This window comes from Bubalus kerabau, chromosome 3 (assembly GCF_029407905.1).
Source record: "Bubalus kerabau isolate K-KA32 ecotype Philippines breed swamp buffalo chromosome 3, PCC_UOA_SB_1v2, whole genome shotgun sequence".
Taxonomy (NCBI): domain Eukaryota; kingdom Metazoa; phylum Chordata; class Mammalia; order Artiodactyla; family Bovidae; genus Bubalus; species Bubalus kerabau.
In genome coordinates this window covers 1,945,928-1,968,904 of record NC_073626.1, presented here as the reverse complement: position 1 = coordinate 1,968,904, position 22,977 = coordinate 1,945,928, and the positions used below count along the sequence as shown (strand labels likewise).

Genomic DNA, 22,977 nt, shown 5'->3' with positions numbered 1-22,977 from the left:
GACCCCGAGCCACGGCCAAGATGCCTGACTCGGTCCGGCACGTTCCCTCCAGGCCCCCGGTTCCTCTCTCGGGGTTATCTGAGTTTCTGTTCCCGTAAATCAAGCTTGGGGCTCCTGTCTCTCGTCTTCGTCATGCCTGAGGCCAGGCTGGCCAGGCTCTCCGTAGCTGATACCGTTCTCTGGGGTTGACCCTGAAGACCGGACAGGAGGGTGCAGCCCCCGGCCAGGGAGCCCCCCAGCCTCCGTCCATGCCGGTCGCTCTGGTGCTCAGCTTCCGGCAGAGTCAGCCTGGGCCCCGCTCTCCAGACCCCCGGGGCCTCGGGGGAACCTGCCAGGAGGGCTCTGACCTCCCACGCCTGGACTCGCTGCAGGTCTCCCGGGTCTACACCTCACCCCGGGCAGAGGGGAGGAGGGGAGACCGCCATCAGGCCCCCTCCCCCCCGCCCGTCCCCCGCGCCCTCCAGCCCCTCACCGCCCCGGTTCTCCCCCAGGAATGAGCGACAAAGTCAAGGACAAGTTCTCCATCACCTTCTCCATCGTGGGCATGTTCGCCTCCCATGCAGTGGGGAGCCTCAGCGTGTTCTTCTGTGCGGAGATCACCCCCACGGTCATCAGGTGCGTGTGGGCTGCCCACGGGGCAGGCAGGGGGGTCTTCCAAGGACACTGGGGTTGTGGTGGGCACTGCCTGGCAAAGCTGGTGAATGACCCACCAGCTCTAGCCCGGGTCTCTGGACAAGGTGCGGCCTGCACTGGGCGTCCACTTGGGATGGACTGCTGTTCCACCCTGACCCCCAGGGATCCCCGAATCAGGGGAGAACTGAAGCCTGGGTCCCATCCAGGCGGCTGGAGGGACGGGGAGCGGGGCTTTGGGGGTACAAGCCACACAAAAGGACCTGGTAAAGGAGGGGTGTCGGGGTCCCTGGATATATGCCTGGCTTCAGCCCCGCCAAGTGCTGCCCACTCTCCTAGGAGGATTCAGGGAAAAGCCGGTCTCAGAAAGGAGAGTAGAAAGGGCCTTGGTTTTCTGCTGGCTGAGAAGCTGGTGTCTCCAGTCCAAAGAAAGGCCTCAGAGAGAGAAAGCCCAGCAGGTTACGTCACTGATTTGTCTGACAAATACTTGTTGGGAACCACCCCACCCCCGTGTGCCTGCCCGGCAGAGGCTGCGCTCAAAGACCGAGTGGCGGCCTGTTTTCTGAAAAGGCGGGGGACCTGCCCTTTCCTTGGGGGGCGGGGGGCGCGTGCACGGGCTTCGGTGCTGAGGCTGTAGCAACATGGAGGGGTGCCCTGCTGTCAAGGGTGTCACTTGGGTTCAGTGAAGGGATGACTTTCGGTCAAGCTCCTGAACTTGGTGTGTGAATGTCATTAACCTTCTGAGCACTTTGTTGAATGTAATTGTGAGCGTGGCAGTTATTCGGCCGTGAGATAAGAGCCCAGGCCGCCAGCACGCGACACCCTGCCAGCCTCCCTTTCCCACGTGGGAGACACGTGAAGCCAAGCCCATTCAAGGCAGGGTGTGCGGGATAGACTGTCTTGCCCCTGGGCTCTGGGTGGAGGCAGGCAGGTCCGTGGGCATCACTCTGATTCCTCCTTCTGGGTTCTCACACACGCGCCAAGCCTGAAGGCTGCCCCATCCTGGAATACGATGCCAGGAGCTTATTCCAGGCAGAGAGCAGCCCTCTGTGTCTCTCTGCGGGTTAAACGTCCCCTCTTCACAAAGGCGCCCAGCAGGAGGGCTCCTGCAGAGGCAGGAGGTGCGGTCAGACGTGTGTGGTTGTCCCTCCCGGGCGGGCCATCCTCCACCCTGGCGGTCAACAGACCGCACTCATCACGGTTAGGTTCTGCTGTCCGGGAGTTGGTGATGGACAGGGAGGCCTGGCGTGCTGCGATTCATGGGGTCACAAAGAGTCGGACACGACTGAGCGACTGATCTGATCTGATCTGATCTGAACAAGCTGAACTGAAGGAAACGCAGTCATCCTTCTCCTCGGAGGCAGGCCTGGCAAGATTATTGGGGACGGAAATTCAGCGAATGTTCTCGGGGTCACCTTACCCCGACAGGATACCTGACTGACCCTGGGTGATGCGTTTATAGTTGCAGAGGAAGGAGGTGAGGTCAGGGGTCTCCTGGTGAGGACGCTTCCCGCGGGACACCTCGCGCCCTGGCCCTTGCTGGCGTGTCCCCTTGGGGGCAGTTCCTGAGCCGCTGGGAGGAAATGGGCTTCCTGCCCCATCTCACAGGGGAACCCTGGAGCAGCTGGGAGCGGCCGCTCGGGCCTGCAAGCTTCATGTGTGCTGGTACAGAACTAGCCTTCTGTCCACCACTGTTACACACACACCCTCTCAACAAGCAGAGCAGCGAAGGTCAGGGACTGACTATCGCGCGGCAGACAGAAGGCTCCGGGGCACCGGCTGTCACGTCCACGGGTGACAGGTGTGCTTGAGGGCCTCCAGGTGCAGCAGGGGCTTCTCGGGCGCCGCAGGCCCCCGCCCCTTGGGCTTCGGCAGGACTGGGGGATCTGGCTAGTGAAGAGGCGGCGGTGGCTTTGGTGTGACAGGCCCCGTGTCACCTGCAAGCTGCGGGCAGGCACCCTGAAACTGCACGGGGAGGAGGCAGGCGCCGGCGGCGGGGACAAGCCGCTTCAGCTCCCAGCATTTCCTGGCTGCCTGCGCACCAGGGCCTGGCTGTGGGGCTTTTCTTTTTGGACAGTCGACACACAATGTGAGTTTCAGGGGCACCGCGCAGTGACTCAGTGTTTGAAGGTTACCATGTATATTAATTTAAAAGTAAATTATAAAGTACTGGCTCTGTTCCACGTGCTGTACAATACATCCTGTGCTTATTTTACACTGGCTGGTTTGTACCTCTTATCCCCACCCTGTCATGCCCCTCCGTGCTCTCCCCCTACTGGGAACCACTACCTAGTCCTTCCCGTATCTGTGAGTCTGTTTCCTTTCTGTTATATTCCCTAGTTCATTGTCTTTAGATTCCACCTGTAAGTGATACCATACAGCATTTGTCTTTCTCTGACTTGTTTCACTGAGCATAACACCTTCCAAGTCCATCCACGTTGCAAATGCCACAGTCTTGTTCTTTTTCATGGCTAATATTCCATCGCTTGTATGTGCTGCGTCTTCTTGATCTGTCCGTGGACACTTGGGGCGCTTCCCTGTTTTGGCTGCTGTAAATAATGCAGCTCTGAACACTGAGGAGCATGTCTGGTCTTGGTGTTTTTGGCTTTCCTTGGACCCAGAAGTGGGATCTGGATCATGTTGCAGTTGCAGGGCTAGTTGCTGAGAAACCTCCACCGTGGTCTCCGCACTGGCTGCAGCACTTCACGCTCCCGCCAGCAGCGCACCAAGGCTCTCTTCTCCTCGTCCTAGTCGACGTGGGGGTTGTGTTCTTTTCCATGGTGGCCGTCTTGACGGGTGTGAAGCGGCGCCTCGCTGTGGTTCTGATCTGCTTTGCCCTGGTGGCTGGTGATGCAGAGCACCTTTTCCTGTGCCTGTCGCCATCTGCACTTCTTCTTGGGAAACATGCATGTTCAGTTCTTCTGCCGTCGTTTCAGTCAGGGTCTTCTGGTTTTTGGCGTTCGGTTGTATCAGCTGTTTGTATATTTTGGATGTTGACTCCGTATCGGTCGTACCACTTGCAGATACTGTCTCCCATTCGGTAGGCTGGCTTTTCATTTTGTTGACGGTTTCCATTACTGTGCAAAACCTTTAACTTCAGGCAGTTTAATTAGGTCCCGTTTATTTTTGCTTTTGTTTCCTTCACCTGAGATGAGCAGCGTCACCTGCCTATACCTCCTCACAGGCTCTGGGGGCGCCGGGGCCTGGCTGCGCCCTGCCTCCATCTGAGCTCACCCCACCCTCCCCCAGCATCTTCCTCTGGGACCCGCTCCTCCCCGGCCACCACCCCCGCTGGATGGAACCTGCCGCGTCCCTGCTCCAGGCGCACCTCAAGACTGGGCACCAGGGAGGGGCAAAGACGGCCTGCACATGAGACACGCGGAGCGGCCGCTTACATTATATACAAGTGTGTGTAGCACAGGCTCCCCCGGGGGGCTGACCCAAGACTCGGGCCCTTTGCCGCAAGTGGGCGGAGCTCACCTCTGCCCTCTGCCCTCTGCCCCGAGAGACTCATGCTGATGGCCCCATCTGCAGGGACGGGTGGAGACAGAGTGCATGCAGAGGGTCTCATGCCAGGGACGTGGTGTTATCAGTGATTCCTGCCTGAGTATTTCTGGCAGTGATACTTACGCAGAGATTGGAAGAATATTTGTTCATCTCTGACTTCACAGAAAGGCAGTGAAAAGTAACACAATGGAGGAAGCGAAAAACAGGAGGTTTGTTTTCTGTGTTCAAGATGCCGGGTTCATGGCTTTAAAAGGATAATTTGAAGATTCTTTGTTTTTTCTTTTTCTTTAATCTTTTTTTGCACCCCCCCAAAAGATCCCAGAATACTTAGTTCAAGCTTGCTACTTGTAAGAAATCTGCCTGCACACCTACCTTTCTATCGTTAGAGTAACTTAGAGGTTATTCAGTTCAGTTCAGTTCAGTCGCTCAGTCGTGTCCGACTCTTTGCGACCCCATGAATCGCAGCACGCCAGGCCTCCCTGTCCATCACCAACTCCCGGAGTTCACCCAGACTCACGTCCATCGAGTCAGTGATGCCATCCAGCCATCTCATCCTCTGTCGTCCCCTTCTCCTCCCGCCCCCAATCCCTCCCAGCATCAGAGTCTTTTCCAAGGAGTCAACTCTTCGCATGAGGTGGCCAAAGTACTGGAGCTTCAGCTTTAGCATCATTCCTTCCAAAGAAATCCCAGGGCTGATCTCCTTCAGAATGGACTGGTTGGATCTCCTTGCAGTCCAAGGGACTCTCAAGAGTCTTCTCCAACACCACAGTTCAAAAGCATCAATTCTTCGGCGCTCAGCTTTCTTCACAGTCCAACTCTCGCATCCATACATGACCACTGGAAAAACCATAGCCTTGACTAGATGGACCTTTGTTGGCAAAGTAATGTCTCTGCTTTTGAACATGCTATCTAGGTTGGTCATAACTTTTCTTCCAAGGAGTAAGCATCTTTTAATTTCATGGCTACAGTCACCATCTGCAGTGATTTTGGAGCCCCAGAAAATAAATTCTGACACTGTTTCCACCGTTTTCCCATGTATTTCCCATGACGTGATGGGACCAGATGCCATGACCTTCGTTTTCTGAATGTTGTGCTTTAAGCCAACTTTTTCACTCTCCACTTTCACCTTCATCAAGAGGCTTTTTAGTTCCTCTTCACTTTCTGCCATAAGGGTGGTGTCATCTGCATATCTGAGGTTATTGATATTTCTCCCAGCAATCTTGATTCCAGATTGTGCTTCCTCCAGCCCAGCGTTTCTCATGATGTACTCTGCATAGAAGTTAAAAAAGCAGGGTGACAATATACAGCCTTGACATACTCCTTTTCCTATTTGGAACCAGTCTGTTGTTCCATGTCCAGTTCTAACTGTTGCTTCTTGACCTGCATACAAATTTCTCAAGAGGCAGGTCAGGTGATCTGGTATTCCCATCACTTTCAGAATTTTCCACAGTTTATTGTGGTCTGCACAGTCAAAGGCTTTGGCATAGTCAATAAAGCAGAAATAGATGTCTTCTGGAACTCTCTTACTTTTTCGATGATCCAGCGGATGTTGGCAATTTGATCTCTGGTTCCTCTGCCTTTTCTAAAACCAGCTTGAACATCTGGTGTTATTACTAGCAAAAAATAAGGGCCTTTTGGCTCAGATGCTAAAGAATCTGCCTGCAATGCAGGAGACCTGGGTTTGATCCCTGGGTGGGGAAGATTCCCCTGGGGAAGGGAAAGGCTACCCACTCCAGTATTCTTGCCTGGAGATGTCCATGGACAGAGGAGCCTGGTGGGCTACAGTCCTTGGGTCGCAGAGTCAGACACGACTGAGCGACTAACGCATCACCATCACATCATCACTAGTAAAACAGATATCCAGTGCCTATTGAACCTGGGTCGTCCTTTCTCTGTAAATCTACTCCTTAAACATGGGCAGGTGCTGCCCTCTCGTGACAAGCTGGAGAAAAGCAGAAACATTCGCCAGGCGGGGTAGAGCCTCAGAACCGACCACGGTAATCATCCCATTCTCTGAACTGAGATTTCTGAAACACAAGAGCCAAAAATGGAATACCAGATTCTGACACAGCTGTTCCCAATCTTACTAATTTCAAGGGATCCTTGATAGGAAATCAACAGAAAATGGCTTTTGTGGGAAAAAATATGTAAAGACATATTGCATAGTACAGATGCATGCATATATGTATTGCATTTAAATGTATGCATTTGTAGACACAGAGGCACTTTTAAAAAACGAGTCCAAAGTTCTACCGTAAATCAAATACATTTCATTTGATAGACCTCCCAGGTGGTGCTAGCGGTAAAGAACCCGCCTGCCAGTGGTAGCTCAAGTGATAAAGAATCCACCTGCAATGTGGGAGACCTGAGTTCAGTCCCTGGTTTGGGAAGATCCCATGGAGAAGGGAAAGTCTACCCACTCCAGTATTCTGGCCTGGAGAATCCCATGGAGAGAGGAGCCTGGCAGGCTACATCCATGGGGTCACAAAGAGTCAGACACGACTGAAGCGACGTAGCATGCATGCACGCTAACCTAATACCTTACCATGACAAGTTCACCTGGACTCTGATGGGAGCCCAGCTCCTTGACCAGGACAGGACTCCCTTGGGGGCTGTGTGCCCACCTCCCTCAGCACCACCCACTCAGACACGGGAAGGTCACCCAGGTGGTTTTGGAGAAAATGACGGCTCACTGGTGTCCAGAGCCTGAGAAACGCGCCCTGTATCCCCAGCGCTGCACACGGCTCTGCCGCGCCCTGTATCCCCAGCGCCGCACATGGCCCTGCCGCGCCCTGTATCCCCAGCGCTGCACAGAGCCCCCGCCGCGCACTGTATCCCCAGCGCCGCACACGGCCCTGCCGTGCCCTCTGGCTTCCGGGAGCGACCAGACGCGTGAGGACCAGTTATTTCCGGTTCTCGTCTATCCATCTTCGGGTGGCTCAGTCACGCCACTCTTTGCAGGGTCGTCATGTTCGCTCTGCTGCGTTCACTTGGCCAGTGGCCCTCCTGCTGAGGACCAGGGTGATCTGATCTGCAGCGTCCCAGTGTTCACACAGCACAGTGTCTGCTTTGGACCTTCCAGAAGAGGATCCTTGACTGTCTTTTCCCCACTGCACGTTCTTGCCTCCTCTGTCACAGGCTAACTGACCATGAGGGTGTGGGTTTATTTCTGGGCTTTCTATTCTCGGTCAGTCTGTGGGTCAATTTCTGTGCCAGCACCATGCTGCTCTGATTACTGTAGCTTTGTAGTGTAGTCTGGAGTCAGGGAGCTTGCTTCCTCCAGCTCTGTTCTTCTTTCTCAAGGTTGTTTTGGCTATTAGAGGTCTTCTGTGTTTCTGTAAGTTTCTAAAATACTTGTAGTTCTGTGGGAAATGTCATGGGTATTCTGATAAGGACTGCACTGAATCTGTAGATTGCCTTGTGTGGTGGTGATTTTAAGAACATTAATTCTCCCAATCCAAAAACAGTGTATATTTCCATTTGTTTTTGTCATTTTCTGTTTCTTTCATCAGCATCATAGTTTTCAGAGTCCGAGTCTTTTACCTCCTTAGGTAGGTTGATTCCTAAGTATTTTACTCTCTTTGATGTGATGGCAAATGAGATTGTTTCCTTAATTTCTCTCACTGAGAGTCTCTTGTTAGCATACAGAAATGCAACAGACTTGTTTATTAATTTTTTATCTTGCAGTTTGACCGAATTCACTGATGAGCTCCAGTTTTCTGGTGGCATCTTTAGGATTTTCTATATAGTATCATGTCATCTGCAAACAGTGACAGTTTCACGTCTTTCCAGTTTGGATTCTTCTTCTCTGACTGCTGTGGCTAGGACTTTTATTCAAAACTACACTGAATAAAAATGGCGAGAGTGCGCAGCTTGTTCTCGTTCCTGACCGCAGAGGAAACGCTTGTTGCTTTTCACCATCGAGTATGTTAGCTGTGGTCTGTGATCATGCTCTTGCTCAATCACTAAGTCGTGTCCAGCTCTTTGTGACCCCATGGACTGTAGTCCCCCAGGCTCCTCTGTCCATGGGATTTCCCAGGCAAGAATACTGGAGTGGGTTGCCATCTGCTCCTCCAGGGGATCTCCCCTGGAGGGGAATCAAACCTGCGTCTCCTGCACTAGCTAGCAGGCAGATTCTTTCCCACTGCTCCACCGGGCGGCCTGGGTTTGTCATATACAGCCTTTATTGTGCTGAGGTGTGTTTCTTCTTGGTGCAGGACCCCCAAGCTGGGGAGCCCGACTTGGGGCTCAGAACTCGCTTCTGCAGGAGATCCTCTGGAACATATTCCCAGCGTGTGGGTCAGCGGTCCAGTGGGGGTCATGAGACTTTACACTGTGCGTCTAGCCCTCCTCCCCATCTTGTCGTGGCTCCTTCTCTACATCTTTAGCTGTGGGTCTGTTTGGCAGTTTCTGGTCCTTCTCATCAGTGGTTGTTCCGCAGACAGCTGTGATTCGGGGAGGGGGGGGGCCGTGAGAAGAGGTGAGCACGGGGTCTTTATGCTTCACTGTCTTGGCAGCTTTCCTCTTGATGTGTTTTTAATGCCTTCATTAATCCGTGGCCACCCTCCTCTCTTCTACGCGAAGAGCAAGCCTCTGGACAACAGCGTAAGATAGTAACACTTGGCTTCTCGACACCCTATACCATGTACGGCAAGTGAGGTTGGTTTTCCCCCTTATGCTGGTGTTTATTATAGAGTCACCTTTGAAAGTGAACGGAGAAGCCACCTGGGCTGACGGGGGCGGGCGGGGGTCGGGGGGTGGACGCGGGACGGGACAGGGCAGGGGTGGAGCCCGGCCCGCCCCGCTGACCCGTGCGCCCCGCAGGTGCGGCGGGCTGGGGCTGGTGCTGGCCAGCGCGGGCTTCGGTATGCTGACGGCGCCCATCATCGAGCTGCACAACCAGAAGGGCTACTTCCTGCACCACGTCATCTTCGCCTGCTGCACGCTTATCTGCATCATCTGCCTCCTGCTGCTGCCCGAGAGCCGGGGCCAGAGTCTCCCCGAAAGCATCCCGGACGGCGAGCACTACACGCGCCAGCCCCTCCTGCCGCCCCGGCGCGGGGAACAGCCGCTGCTGCCCACCCACGCCGAGCTCAAGGACTACTCGGGGCTGCACGACGCAGCTGCCGCGGGCGACGGGCTGCCTGACGGTGCCACAGCCAACGGCGGGCGGCCCATGTAGCCGGGCACGGCCGTGGGAGACCCGCTCCGCCGAGGCTGGGGACCCTAGGGTGGGGGGGAACCCTGCGAAACTCTCGAGGAGCGCGCGCGTCTGAGGGAGCGGACCTAGCAGACGATCCTATGGAGACTTTCTTTTCTGCCATGAAATGTTTGTATTTATTTTGGTCATTTTTACAAGAAGCACTTTATTCCCTTCCCTTCACTGATCTCAAAACGGAGCCCCCTCCTCGGGAAGGACACGCGCGTGCGCAGGGACCGCGCAGCCCGGCTCCCCGGGGGCCCCCCCGCCCCCGCGCATTCCCACGGCTGCACTTTGCTCCGACTGAGATGTGAATGGTTAGGGTTTTGCTCAAGTCTCTGTGATGGTTTGTAAAGGTCTTTTCTGTAAGGGAAGAGCTTCCGCTCTGTGTTAAGGAAAAGCAGCTCACAATATCATTAAAACCAGCTTCGTCTCTACTTGGAGATCATCCTTTTATACTTGATCCGGAAGCTGTTTCGGGGGAAAAGCATCACCATTTCACCGGAAGTCGTACGTGATGAGTGGTGGCGTCGCCAAGTCTTCCAGCGCAGGTCTGCCCGCTCCGCTCCCCAGCAGCCAGCGCCTGGCCTCCACGAGTCACTGCTCTCGCCCTGCTCCCGGTGCAGCTCCGGCAGGAAAGGCCCGCCCCGCCCCGCCTCGAAGTCAGCGTTTCTGCAACACGACTTGAATACCCCCTCCTTCCTGATCTAACACCGCACGGAAATCACCAGCCTGGAGGCCCCGGGGAGCCTGCGGGGGACCGGTGTGCCCTCTGCTTCCCCCGGCCAGGAGCAGCCCCAGGCGGGGCCTGACCGCAGCCTCGGAGGGCATCGAGGCCGACTGAGAGAAGCAATAACCCACCGGAGCTCGCCCTGGCCCCATCCGGCTGTGCTAGGGTGCGCGTCGCGTTCCTCGCCTCGGCCTCCTGCCCGTCCAGGTTAGGCCCTCAGCTCCCCTCTGCGGCTGTTTCAGAAGCGGCGCAGGGAGGCCAAGAAGCTACCCTCGCAGGCCAGGCGGGCACTGTCTTGCCGCAGCACTGGCACCCATCTGGGGGCAGCCTGGGCTGCTCTGGAAGGCCCAGCCCGCAGCTCTGGGGCACGTCTTTGCTGTGGGCTGTTCTTCCAGTCCTGGGTCTGTGTGAAGCAGCAAGTCAACTTTCAGCCCCTGGTCGCGCAGCCCCCGCAGCAGCGGGAGAGGTGGGCACAAGCCCCACGCTCCCTGCCTGACCCTCCGGCCTGTGTCTTCCCCCCGCCCCCCACTGCGCCCCTACAGGCTGGCCGACCCTGGCAGGGGCCAAGGGCTCGGGAGAACTTTGTGGGGAAGCAAGCAAACTCGCAGGCCTGCGTTCCAGCCCCTCCTGAACCTCCTGTCTCTCGTCACTTCTGTTCTGTTTCCACGGGCGGGTCACACTCACCTTCACCTGCAGGCCTGTCTGTCTACTGCGCAGCTCGAGTGCCAAACTGGGAGGTGCCTCAGCCCTTCTCACGTGCTGGGTGCAGGGCCCCCCAGTCCAGGACAGGCCTGCAGGGCGGGGGTCGGGACAGCAAGCAGGGTCCCCGGCCCCACCCGCCAGGTGTCCCCGCACCTGTGACACCAGGCCCCAAGCCCTGCGTGGCCTCCCGCTGGCGGTGTAGACCTCTGGGGAACGCGTGAAGCCGCAGGGTGTCCCCGCACACCACTCCTAGGCTGTCCGTCTTAGGTGACCGCAGTAGACGCCGGTCCTATGGGGTCAGCACTGTCCCGTCACGGTCAGGCCTGGCTCCTGGACTGGAGAAGCAGCTGGCTGAGGCTGGGCTTCTGCGGGCATGAGGGCGGCGCCACCCAGCAGAGGCCTGTGGCAGGGCAGGCTCGGGCTCCACGAGCGACAGCTGAGAAGCAGGGCCAAAGCAGAAAAGCCTCCCGTGGGCCACCCGCGTGGGCAAGGCAGCAGGGCCCCACCTGCTTGCCCAGGCACTGGTCATGCCTGGACCCCCGGCCCATGTCCTCTGCACTCAGTAGGGAGATGCTGCTCAGGTACCTGAATGCCCACTGCCCGGGAGACCAGCGCCGCCTCCAGCGCCACCCTGCACACCCCCATCCCAACCCCAGGAAGCCGAGACCCCTTCCAACAAGTCAGGCACACAAGCAACCCTTCTGCTTTCTGTTCTTTTCCAGAAACCAGTAACAACTCACCCAATATCCCACATTTTAGCACCCAAAACAAAGAGTAAAAGGGTTTAAATGTCTCATTTTCTAAGAGCGTAATCGCTTGCGACTAGGGCGAAGGGGCTTGCAAGCTGGTTTGACCACAGAACAGCAAGAATGAGGCCTCGCAGCGGAAGTACTGCCCCAGGTACCACTTCCTAGAGCCAAACAAGGGGGCCGAGGGGCCACAAGACCGTGGGACCCTGGCCAGGACGCAGCCCCGGGCCGGGGGGGACGCAGTGCACCGGCCTTGCTGGGGGGCCCTCCCTGCCCTGCAGCCCCGACCCAGAGGCTCCTGGGCGGGACCCGTGGAGTGCCTGCTGGCAGCACAGAGCTGTGCCAGCCCTGGCCCGGCCTTCCATGCTGCCTGCTTGCCATCACGGCTGTTGTACCCCGGGGGAGACGTGTGTAAATGTACAGAAATAAAGACGTTGCCCCATTAACAAACCTCCTCTGGAATGTCTTCCCTACCTCATCAGATGGGATCCCCTGCAGGGCATTTCACGACCACTGGCTACAAGGAATAAATTCTGCTGGTTCAGGTCTCACTGTGTCCCTGCCTCAGCACCCATGTGACCCCAGCCCCCACCCTGCCCCAGGACGGGGGCTCCCGGCCGGCAGGTCCTCGTCCTCTGCGCAGGCGGAGGCGGGGCGGGGTGACCGCCCACCGCATGCTGAGTGCCGCCCTCAAACCCCCGAGGAGGGGGTGGCAGGTTTCCAAGCTCGCTCCTCTCGTGTGGACGTCCTGCCGACCTCACCCGGGGCCTGGAGCCTCCCAAGGAGGGAACGACTCTCACACTGTGACTGTCAGGGAAGACTGAGCACCCAGAGCTCTCTTTAATGTAGTGGTTTTTTTTAACAAGAAAGCAATATTTCTTTAATAAAGTATTTATACCAAACTCTCCTCTCCATAGCCCTGATTTTGTTACCTACTCTGCCCAGAGAGGTGCCCACCGTACCTCCAAGCCGTGACCGGCTGGGGCCCGCAGGTTAGCGGTTTAGCCCAGGACCCGGTCCCTGGAAGGGCCTTTCGTCCCGGCTGTCCCAGCTCCGCTGCAGGCATCGGCCCGACACGACACCTGCCACCACGTGAAACGTGCTCCAGGTCCCAAACCCCCGCCTCCCGGGACAAAAGGGGCCCACGTGGACCCCAAGCGTCAGAGAGTCCCTGTGCCGGCCTTGGCTGTGCTGAGAAGCACGTGGGGCGCTCTCCAGCCCCACAAAGCGGGGGCCGCCCGACTCTGGGGAGGAAGCTGTAAAAACTCCCCAGGGACGCGACTGGAAGCCAAGTGAGGAACCACCGACCCAGGAACGCTGGCTTCCGGAGAGCAGCACATGTCCCAGAGAGACTGATGGCACCGCGAGCAGCAGGAAAGCCGAGGATTAAGACGCGGGCCGGAGGGGACGTGGGCGGGAGGGGCCTGGGCCGTGGAGGAGAGAGCAGACAGGAGGAAAGACGGGCTGGCGGAAGCATGGGGAGGGGCTGACGCTGGGATCTGTTCAGCAAAGCAGGTAAACCCGGGACCCAGGTCCTATGGACCCCAGCACCCAGGGTTTGCAGAGCATTTCTGGTGATAACCCAGCCCGGTGAGACAGTTCCCACCTACCAGGTGAGGGGACAGGGCCCAGCGGAGTGAGACCCTGGGGATGGAGCCGGCAGGACGGCCTGACAGTCGTGGCCTGCGCCCTCTCTGGGGCCCGGCGGCCCCCCATCTTCACACGCCCTGCAGGAGCCCTCCTCCCAGGACCCTCAGGTGCAGCCCTGGGACTCCACCCCGGCGACAGGAGGGAGGAGACTGGCCCTTTACAAACAGACAGGAACACGTGGACCTGCTGCAGCGGAGGATCCGGCCGTTTATTCAAGCGTCCCCTGTGCCCGAGTCTCCGGCTAGAACTTCTCTGGAAAGGCCTGCATTTCCTCCTTGATCCGGCTTTCTACCAGCAACTCGAAGCTGCTGCTGGTGTTTGGAAGGTTATAGCTGACGAAGACCTGCTTGCTGGTCTTCCTGGCTGGAAGAGAGAGACCACAGGGACACGTGTGACCCCACGCCTGCCCACAGTGGAGAAAGGCCTGGGAAAGGCAGGCTTTTCGAGAGCGAAGAAAGCTCTGATTCCGACAACATCACGGGCAACTGCTGCAAAACAGACCAGTTGCCAGAGCCTCCCCTCATCGGGAAGAGCAGTTCTGAGCCACGGCGCCAGGACCCGGTGACGCGCACCCCCAGAACCCGGGTCCGTTCACAGACCCGGTGTCTGCGACCCCCTGCGCTACACACAGGGCTGGCTGGTTGCTCTGCTTCTTCCAAAACCACAGATGATGTCCACAGATTTAAAATATTAAGGTCCTTCAGTACCACCCTCTCCCCCAACCCCACCACCCTCCTCCCAGAGGAGATGACACCCCTACATGAACGAATGTGCAGGCGCACACACACGCACACACAGGGGTGTGGTTTTCAATTGGATGCTGAATACACGTCTGAGCCCCTTTCTACAGAACCACCCAGGGCAGGTGGGAGCGGCTCCAACTGTGAAAACCAAGCTCAGCTGTACCCCCAGGTCCTGAGGACTAAGCAGGTGGTACCAGCCCCTCACCCGGTCGCACCCCCAGGGGGCAGGGGCAAAGCGCTCCTCCCTGCAGGCCACAGAGACAGGTGAGTCCCACCGTCAGAGGCGAACAGTGGGCGGAGGGGGAACTGGGCCCTTCACATCACAGCGGCTCCGCGTTCAGTGGCAGAAAGTCCCTGTCCCCAGGGGCTGCTGACTCCCATCCCTTCACGAGCCAAGACTCGAGCCCACCTGCATCGTCTGCCCAGCAGCCCCTCTGCCCTCCAGAGCTGCATGGAGCAAGGGGTCCCCATCCACGGGAAGCCCCCAGGGCCCCAGGTCGCTCATCTCTCCCACATGAGACAGTCTCGGGACACCGGTCTCTTCAGCACTGTCCAGACGGCCAACAACAGTTAATAACACCTTCCGCTGTGGGGTCCTGACCCCAGCTCCAGAGGACGATGGAGCAGGGCGTCACAGGCCGGCCGGCCGCGACCTCAGCAGGCATGTCACCCACCCCGGGGGGGGGGGCGCTGGCATCTCACCACGTGCGCCCGACCCTACTGGGCGGTGGCCAACGGCTGCCAGGCTTGTGGTTATCAGTAGGTAGGAGCCCCCATCACATCTGACTTAAGTTACAGAGAACGTCTGTATTCAGTTTCAGATCACGCTGTTCGTACACGGATGTAAACCATGTGAAAGAAAAATGCTAATTTAAAAATGCCCCAACATTTGCACAAGATGCAAAAAAAAAATTAAAAGAGCCCCGGTTTTTGCTCACAGACTGCTTTCAGGCCTCACCCTGAGGATACGGGGAGCCAGCCTCACTTCACTGAAGAGCCAGCTCATTCATGTCTCCTCAAACGAGCTCCCGCCGCCTCCTCTCCCGGACTCTGTCCACACTCAGGGACCCCCAGTCCCAGCTCCACACACCAGCAGGCTCCCGCCCTCCTCCCCCAGGCCCGGCACACGGGGGTCTGCCTGCTGAGGGGGTGGTGTTACCCTGAAATGCAGGCACACACACAGTGAAGCGAAAGGGCATCAGGCTTCCAACCTATTTTCACTAAAAACTAGCAACTGGCGAAGGCAGAGAAGGAACGGCAGCACCTGGGAACCCAGATGAAGGCTAAACAGGAAGCTTTCCTATTTCTCCTGTTGGTTTTCTGTAGATTCAAAATTGCTTCCTGTTAAGAGGTCACCAAGATAACTTACTACTCGGGTTCCTATACCTTCAAACTAAAGCACAAGTGTGGTGGATGCTCCTGAGACGCGGCCACTGGCCCTGTGGTCTCCAACCCGCCTGGTGCGGCCTGTAGGCGCCGTGACAACCCCGCCCCTAGAAAGCCGGCCATGCCTGGGCTCCGTGTGACTATGGGGTGTCCCAGAGTGACCACCACAGACATGCCCACTCCCCAGGGACCAGACTGACAGATCTGTGAACACAACCACAGCACCTCAAAACCATGGCAGGGGCCCCATCGCCGCACCCCGGCCAGGACACCAGGCTCTGCACATGGCCGGGACACTCAGGCCAGATGGGGGCGAGGCTGCTCTGCCCATCGCGGGGACCACTGGGCACGGGCATCCTCACCTGGACCAGCGAGCTTACCTGTGGGATGTGTGCTCAGGGTGCAGTGGGGGCTGGAGCCCCCAACCTCACCAGGCCCTCTCCCCTCAAGCTCTGAGCAGCATCACATGTAATGAAGGGCAGGCCATGGATGCTACCTGGAGCCGCTGCCACTGGGCACCGTGGTCGTCACTCGCCCTTGCCTCCCACGAGGACGAAGAGCAAAATCACCTGTCACTCATCAGCTTGGAGGCAACCAAGGGCATCAGAGCCGGTGGGGAGCAGGCCCCTGGAGAGGGTGCTGGTATCACCTCCTGAGACCCGTGCGCAAGGCCTGGGCTTCCTGCAGCAACCAGGGGGTTCACCTCCCAGACGGAGACCCTTCCTCCTACGCTAACTCACCTCCCCGCTCCACTGAACAGCGAGGTCCCCACCTGGGCACTCCGGCAGCTGAGCTGCGGAACCTACCTAAGCGCTGGGCGAGACCGGTGGACATGGTGTCAGACGTGTCCCCGAGGAGGGCGGTGGACAGGGGGATGGAGTCCTGCAAGGAAAAGACAGCGGTACTGGTTCCTCTGCGAGGTCCAGCCCTCCTGGATCACCTGGGCCCCTCTTCCTGCTGCAGGCCAGCCTCCCCCTGCGGTGGGCCTGTGTCGTCCCAGTTCTGCAGCCTCTCCCAGCAGCAGACAAGCCTGACGGTGAAGGGCTGGAGCAGCTCAGAGGGGCAAGTGGGTGCAAAGTCAGAAGGGTGGGGACACCGCAGCCGTGATGGGGCCTGGAGGTCCATGCAGGCTCTGAACTCTTGGGGGTCTGAGCGGAGGGATGACAACGCTGATGCTGTCAGCGCCAGGCTAAGCCACGTCCTGCAAGAGGAATGTCCAGGTCCTATCGTTCTGACCCCAGCACCTGTGAAGGTGACTTTATTTGGAAACAGGATCTCTGCAGATGTAGTTGAGATGGAAGCAAGGGGACGCGGACTCTTCCTCTAACAGGACTGGTGTCTTCCGAAGAAAGGGAGAGACTGAGATGCACAGAGGTGGCCTGGGACACTGGAGCAGGACTGGGGTGACGAGGCTGCCAGACTAGGGGCCCCAAGGTGTCAGCAGCACCGCAAGCCCAGAGACCAGAGGAAGCAGCCCGCTGACACCTCGATTCCGCCCTCTCTGCTGTTCTCAGCCTCCCGGTCTGCGGCCTTGGGTAACAGCAGCTCTGACACACGGTGGCAAAGGGGACCTCGGAGGGCAGCGACGGTGCGGGGCCCAGGTGACAGGTGGAGGTGAGAAGTGGCTGGATTCTGCATCCCTGCGTCTCCAGGGACGGCCCTGGAGGAGCGGCCTGGGGTCTGGAGCATCCAGTGGGACACCAGTTACACCCCGATGGGACAGCGGAGGGAAAGGGCGGGAGAGAGATCCGTGCGGGAGACGTAAGCAAAAGCAGTCAGAAAGGAGCCGGCAGAAAACCAGGGGGACACGCCACCCCCGGCCCAGGGAGGGTGACAGCGGACAGCAGAGGTCCCACAGGGACCCCGACACTCCAACCAGAGACGTGGGGTGGGGGGGAACCAGCTGTGCGGCGGGACAGAGCCCGGCGGTGGGCTGCGCAGCCCCCGGCCGCCCCTCGCCCCTCCCCCACCCGCCCCCTCCGGGACCCCGGGGCCCCTCCCCCTTCCTCCATCCCCTCCTCTCCCCTCCCCGCCCCCCGCCGCACTCACGTAGCGCGTGCACATGGCCACGGCGAGGTTGCGCAGGTGCGGCGTGGCCCCCACCCAGAGGAAGAGCGAGTCCGTCAGCCGCATCACGTGGAAGTGGACGAGCTGCTCCCAAAGCCGCGCGCTGAAGTTGTGCAGGGACACGTCCCCGCCCGCGGCAGCCGCCGGCCGCTCCATCAGCCCGGAGCCCGGCCGCGCCAATCCGCCCGCCGCCACCAGACGCGAGCAGAAAAGCGCCGAAAGGCCTAGTGGGCGGGGCCTTCCGGGAAGGCGGGGCCTGGATGGGAAGTTGAGGGGCGGGCCGGGAGTGGGCGGGGCGGGCCGGGAGTGGGCGGGGCGGGCCGGGAGTGGGCGGGGCGGGCCGGCGTCTCCATTGGGCGCAGTGTAGACGCGCAGGAGCACCTTCCCGGGTGTAGACGCGTGATCCCGCGCTGTTTGGTCGGTGCCACGAGCGCTCAGCGCAGCCGCCTGTGTCCCGCGAGCTGGGTTACACTTTGTAAAACCCTCCTGCTGCCAGCAGCCCCGTAACTGCAGGAGGCCCTTGAGAATGGCAGCGATGTTGGAGGAGCTCTCAAAAGGAGAGCTGCGTGGACTGAGTTAGGGTCGTGGGCTGGCGCGCCTTTGGTCCGAGACCCCAGAGCTGATCCCTGTACAAGCGTGGGCCTCGGCTAACGGTTCAGCCCGAGACTCAGTCTCCCCGTCTGCCTCAGAGAAGGGGACGGGGGCCACTGTCAGCCCTGCTGGGGAGCTTGACTTGAGTCACTCTGGGACCCTCAGAGTTGACACAGGGACCCTGCAGTGTGTTGAGAGAGAGTCTTTGTAGTAAAAAGAACACAGTGCCCATTCTTGTCAGATTCTGTTGCAACTAACTTGGGTTTAAGGACAGAGCTATCAGTTTTGCCTTTTAAATCTCTAATAGGCCTACATTAAACTGACAGTTAAGAAGGTAAGTTTTGTGAAAAAGTTTGCTCTGTTCGCTAATGATTCAATTTATAATTTTCAGGTCAATATTATAATAGATTAACAGCTTTATTAAATAAACTACAGTAACTGCACTGATCAAAGCATACAAACTGAAGCTGTAACATGTAACCCATACAACCATCACCACAATCAAGAGGGTACATGTCCATCACCCCCAGAGGCTTCCCCAAGGCCCGGGAGCCCTTCCTGACCCCCACCCGAGACACTATGCTGCACTCAGTCACAGACCACAATCAAGAGGGTACATGTGCATCACCCCCAGAGGCTTCCCCAAGCCCCAGGAGCCCTTCCTGACCCCCACCCGAGACACTGTACAGCACTCAGTCACAGAGTAGTTTGCATTTTCTAGAGTTTTATGTAAATGGAACGTACAGTGTGTACAATTTTTTGTCTGCCTTTTCTCTCCTCACAGTTATTTTGAGATTCACACAGGTTGTTGTGTGAGTCAGTTGCTCCTTCCTTTGTGTTGATGATCGGGGTTCGCTGGCTGGGCATATCGCTATGTAAATAGCCCTCATGCGGTGGTGTCCACTTGGGCAGTTTTCAGTTTGGGGATATTGCAGTCAAGCTGCTGCAAACACGTGTGAACAAGTAAGTCTCTGTATGAACATGTGCTTTCATTTCTTGTAGTTAAAGACCTGGAGCAGAACGGTTGTACCACGTGTAACTTCTCAAGAACCTGACAGGCTGTTTCCTCAGTGACTGTACCACCGTACGTTCCCAGTCTGTTTCATTTAGCCATCCTAAGGAGTATCTCAATGTAATTTTAATTTGCATTTCCTTAATTATTAATGAACTTCAATTTATACTTTACATCATACACAAAGTGAAGTCGGACACGACTGAGCGACTTCACTTTCACTTTTCACTTTCATGCATTGGAGAAGGAAATGGCAACCCACTCCAGTGTTCTTGCCTGGAGAATCCCAGGGACGGGGGAGCCTGGTGGGTTGCTATCTGTCGGGTCGCACAGAGTCGGACACGACTGAAGCGACTTAGCAGCAGCAGCAGCAGCAGCAGCAGCAGCAAAGTGAAGTCAAAATGGTTCAGAGACATAAATGGGAAACCCAAAAACTGTCAGACTTGCAGAAGACATAGGAGAAAGTCTGTGACCTTTAATCAGACCAAGATTTCACAACAAAATACCAAGTGTGATCCGTGAAAAAATAAATCAATAAACTGGACTGCCACAGCAGGTGACGTCCCCCCACGGTAACCCTAATACCCTCTTAATGCCTTGTCCCCTTAGAAGACAAACGCCATTTTCAAATCAAGAGTTTCTCTCTCTGAAGAATCCTGAAGAGCTGTCTGTGAACCTAAGGCAACTAGCTAAGCCCCTGTTCCTTGCCTCCTCCCGAGTCCAGCCCTAGCACAGGTGGGATCGTGCTCCTCTCTGTTCCTCCCACTGGGTTCATATAACCACCAGGGAAGTCACATGACCCAGCAGGCAGGCTTATAACCTCTAGCCACCCCATCAGCTGCTGCCCCTTAACACACTGCCTTGAGGGCCCCAGGATTGCACCCTCTCATTTGCCTCAAGGACGCTTCCCCTCAAGCCCTAACCCCACCAAGCCCAAGTTCAGCAGATGACCCAGCTTCTGCATTTAGAAAGAAAATCGAGCTTGTCAGGCTCAATTTTCCCAAGGCCTTGTCCCTCCACTCAAACCCATACCTTCGGGTGGCCTCATTCTCACCTCCTTCTCCCCCTCATTAAGCAGAGCTGCCCCCTCCCTGCCTCCGAGGTTGATTCTTCCCCCTGTGCTCTGACCCTGTCCTCCTGCATGTCCTCAGGAACCCACCCCATCAAGCATGCCAGTTCTGCAAACACTGTGGTGCCCTCTGAGATGTGCTGCCCAGACCCCCTTCAAAAGAGGACCGGCTGTCCCAGCCGCTGGAACTGCCCAGAATGGACAGCCTCCCACTGTGGCCTCCTTCGGGGCCTGCACCCCCTCCCCAGGCAGCCCACACCCAGTGACTGACAGAAGCAGCTGCAGAAAGGCCAGGCCATTTCAGCCCAAGCAGAACAACTGCAGGGGCCGTCTTCATTCCCGAGTGATGCTCTGCAGACACTGAGCTCCACAAGGAGGCCCGACCCTACCCCCACCGCCTGCCCTGTGCTCCCCTGCCCTCCCTGACTTCCCTGCAGGAGAAACCCCCGGTCCGGAGGTTCGCCCTGACTCTGCCCTGTGGGGAGCCTCTCCTTGCCTGCCTTTTTACGTGGCACAGAGCAATCATTGGCGCAATGGCCTTTTTCCTGCCCACCTTCCTTCTCAGGAAGCTCCTCGGGGCAGCTCCGGGGCCCCTCACCTTAGGGGAGGTAGCCGGCAGGGCCCTGCATGTCAGAGGCACAGGGAAGATGGACTGAGTGATTGGGGGAGTGAGGGAGCTAGAGGAACAGACAGGGACTTCCTGGGGCTGCAGGCTCCTGGCCTGGCCCAGCTCTCACTAGCGCTGTGTCCCTGCGCTGGGCCTCTGTTACCTTAGCTGGAAATGAGAAGACTGGCTTAGGTCATCTCCAAGGCGCCTTCCAGGGCTAGTACCCTGTGAAGATCAGATAAGCATGCAGACGGGTAACAGGATCCTTCCACTCCAGGACAGGCAGGAGCCTGTAATTCCGCAGGGGGCCACGGGGTGGCAGGTGGGAAGGAGGCGGGTCCTTGCGGAGCCGCCTTGGCTTTGCAGAGCAAAGAGAGGGCCTCGATCCTATCCTCACTCAGGGTCAGTCTTTTCTCTAAACTGTGCAATGTTAGAAGACTCAGGTGAAAGAGCAGGTCCCGCTTCCCAGGCTGCCTGCGGCCCCCAGATGCAAAGCCAGCAGCAGGAAGCTTCAGGAGAGATTGGCTGCCAGCTGTGGGCTTGAAGAGGGGACGGGCGGTGTTTCAACTCATCCCTCTCCTGCCACCCGTCTGGGTTGTGAGCCTCGGTCTGAATTTCATTAGGAACCAAGAACTACAGGCTTTAGATGATGGATAAGAGAACCGCCCATGGGGAGGACACCTATCAGCTTCCTCTCAGGTTCGTGATGGGCCCCACCTGGAGATGCAGCTGCCCCCAGCCATGTATGCGGCGTGTTCACGGCACGAGAACACGAACATCCAGGATGTCAGCAGCATCACCAGTCTCTCATGAGATCCTTGAGCCTTTAATCCAAAGTCAAACCCAAATTCTGCTATATGCCCTGGTTGGTCAGGTGGTATCGGGTTAGTAATAGACCAGGTTACATGATGGTAATGTTTTAACCCTGAAACGGCAGTGCTGTGACGGAACCAACCCTTGTCTTTAGCTCATGATGTATTTCTAGCTTGGACAAGGGGGTAGGAGGTGGGGGAGTGGGGGTACTGGGCTCCAGGTGCCACCTCGGGTCACAGCGGCAGTCTGGGTCCAGCCTTTCAGTGCTCCGACCCAGAAGTGATGCATCACGCCCTCTTATAGCCCATTTGCTCAGATAGTCACTGTGGCTGGGCGTGGAGGGGTTCCAGGATGGGGGCAGATGGAGTGTTGGATGAGCACCACTTTTCTGCCACTGCAGCAGAACTGCACGATTTTCTAAGAGTGACCACAACCAGCGCAGTCCAGATTTTCCAGGGCCCAGGGTCAGGAGGCGTGGCCCAAATGGTTAAACCATTTGAGTCATTTTCTAAACCGAAGAGTATTCGATAATCACACCCTGCCCCATATCTGTCCCACCCCCTACCCCAACCCGAAAAACCTTCTCCAACTGAGCCATTACATCCACTTCCATCCTGGGATTAAGTCCACTCCCTCACACACAGGCCCCGTCTCACGTCCAGGGCAGCACCCAGCAGGTCGTATCTCTCTCCTGCATCTTTGACCCTCCCCTCCCTACTAGACTACTCCTGTCATCTTTAAACAGATCCCTGTCTCCCCACTGACTCTGAGCGGCCCCACAACACGCCTGCCATTCCTCACCCTTGCCTTCCTGACCCCACTCCATCCAGCTGCCTTCCTGAGCCTGAGCGGGTCCCACCGATGCCACCGAAGACCTCGGCTGTGAGAGCCGTAGCCTGACACAGCCTCTCCCCTGCCGCGGCTGCTACGGCTTCCAGCATGTCTCCTCCCTGCCGCCCCTTCTCAGGGTCCCCCCAGGTTCTGGGTCATGGTGGTCCCAGTCTCCCCAGCTCCAGGGCCCACTTGCTCCCTGAGCCGCTCTCCCTGCCAGGTGACCCCACCCTACAGCCCACACTGACCTCCCCCGAATTTGTGTCCCTGGAGGCAGCCTCCTTCCTGAGCTTCAACCCTATAAGGTCGCTGCCCACCCAGCATTTCCATCGAATGTGCCTAGAAACCTCTCATTTCCCAGGGGTCCCCTGGCAAGCCGGTCCCTCCAGTCTCCCAGTTCAGAATGTGGCCCCTGATTCTTAGGCATTCAGGCCTCTCCCTGCTGGCTCCGCCCATCGCCTCCATCTGGATGCAGACACTAACCTAAATACTTCCCCCACCGCACGCCTCCACCCTCATCTCAGCCCCTGGCCGGTACCTATTCTCAGAATAGCAGAGTGAGTCCTGTAAGCAGCTCTCATCTTCCCTCATTTTTAAAATAAGAGGATTCGATTCTCCAACCAAAATTACCTAATGTGAGGAGTCTGTTTTCAGGGAAGACTACTAAAATGTCCATCTTCCTTGGGGCTA

General features: G+C 57.5%; 2 protein-coding genes across 2 annotated transcripts in view; one reads left to right on the top strand and one right to left on the bottom strand.

Annotated features, from left to right (window-relative positions):
• SLC22A23 (solute carrier family 22 member 23) overlaps positions 1-12,605 on the top strand; it is a 130,519-nt gene extending 117,914 nt beyond the window's left edge. The window contains exons 9-10 of the mRNA XM_055570488.1: positions 492-615; positions 8,962-12,605. Of these exons, the coding sequence (XP_055426463.1) occupies positions 492-615; positions 8,962-9,319 (482 nt within the window). The 3' untranslated portion in view covers positions 9,320-12,605. The remainder of the gene's footprint in view (positions 1-491; positions 616-8,961) is intronic.
• Positions 12,606-13,350: 745 nt separating this feature from the next.
• On the bottom strand, positions 13,351-17,626 carry PSMG4 (proteasome assembly chaperone 4). Its single transcript, XM_055570490.1, has 3 exons — positions 17,347-17,626; positions 16,104-16,179; positions 13,351-13,531 (listed from the first exon to the last, which is right to left on the bottom strand). Exons 1-3 carry the CDS (start codon positions 17,518-17,520, stop codon positions 13,410-13,412), a joined length of 372 nt encoding a protein of 123 aa, XP_055426465.1. The 5' UTR covers positions 17,521-17,626; the 3' UTR covers positions 13,351-13,409.
• Positions 17,627-22,977: the final 5,351 nt, after the last annotated feature.

Bases quoted from the DNA above. Each gene is read 5' to 3' on its own strand.
- PSMG4 (XM_055570490.1), bottom strand. From the start codon at position 17,520: ATGGAGCGGCCGGCGGCTGCCGCGGGCGGGGACGTGTCCCTGCACAAC. The intron at 16,180-17,346 runs GTGAGTGCGGCG...TTTTCCTTGCAG, and splicing joins TGGCCATGTGCACGCGCTAC to GACTCCATCCCCCTGTCCAC. The intron at 13,532-16,103 runs GTAGGTTCCGCA...TCTCTCTTCCAG, and splicing joins CGGTCTCGCCCAGCGCTTAG to CCAGGAAGACCAGCAAGCAG.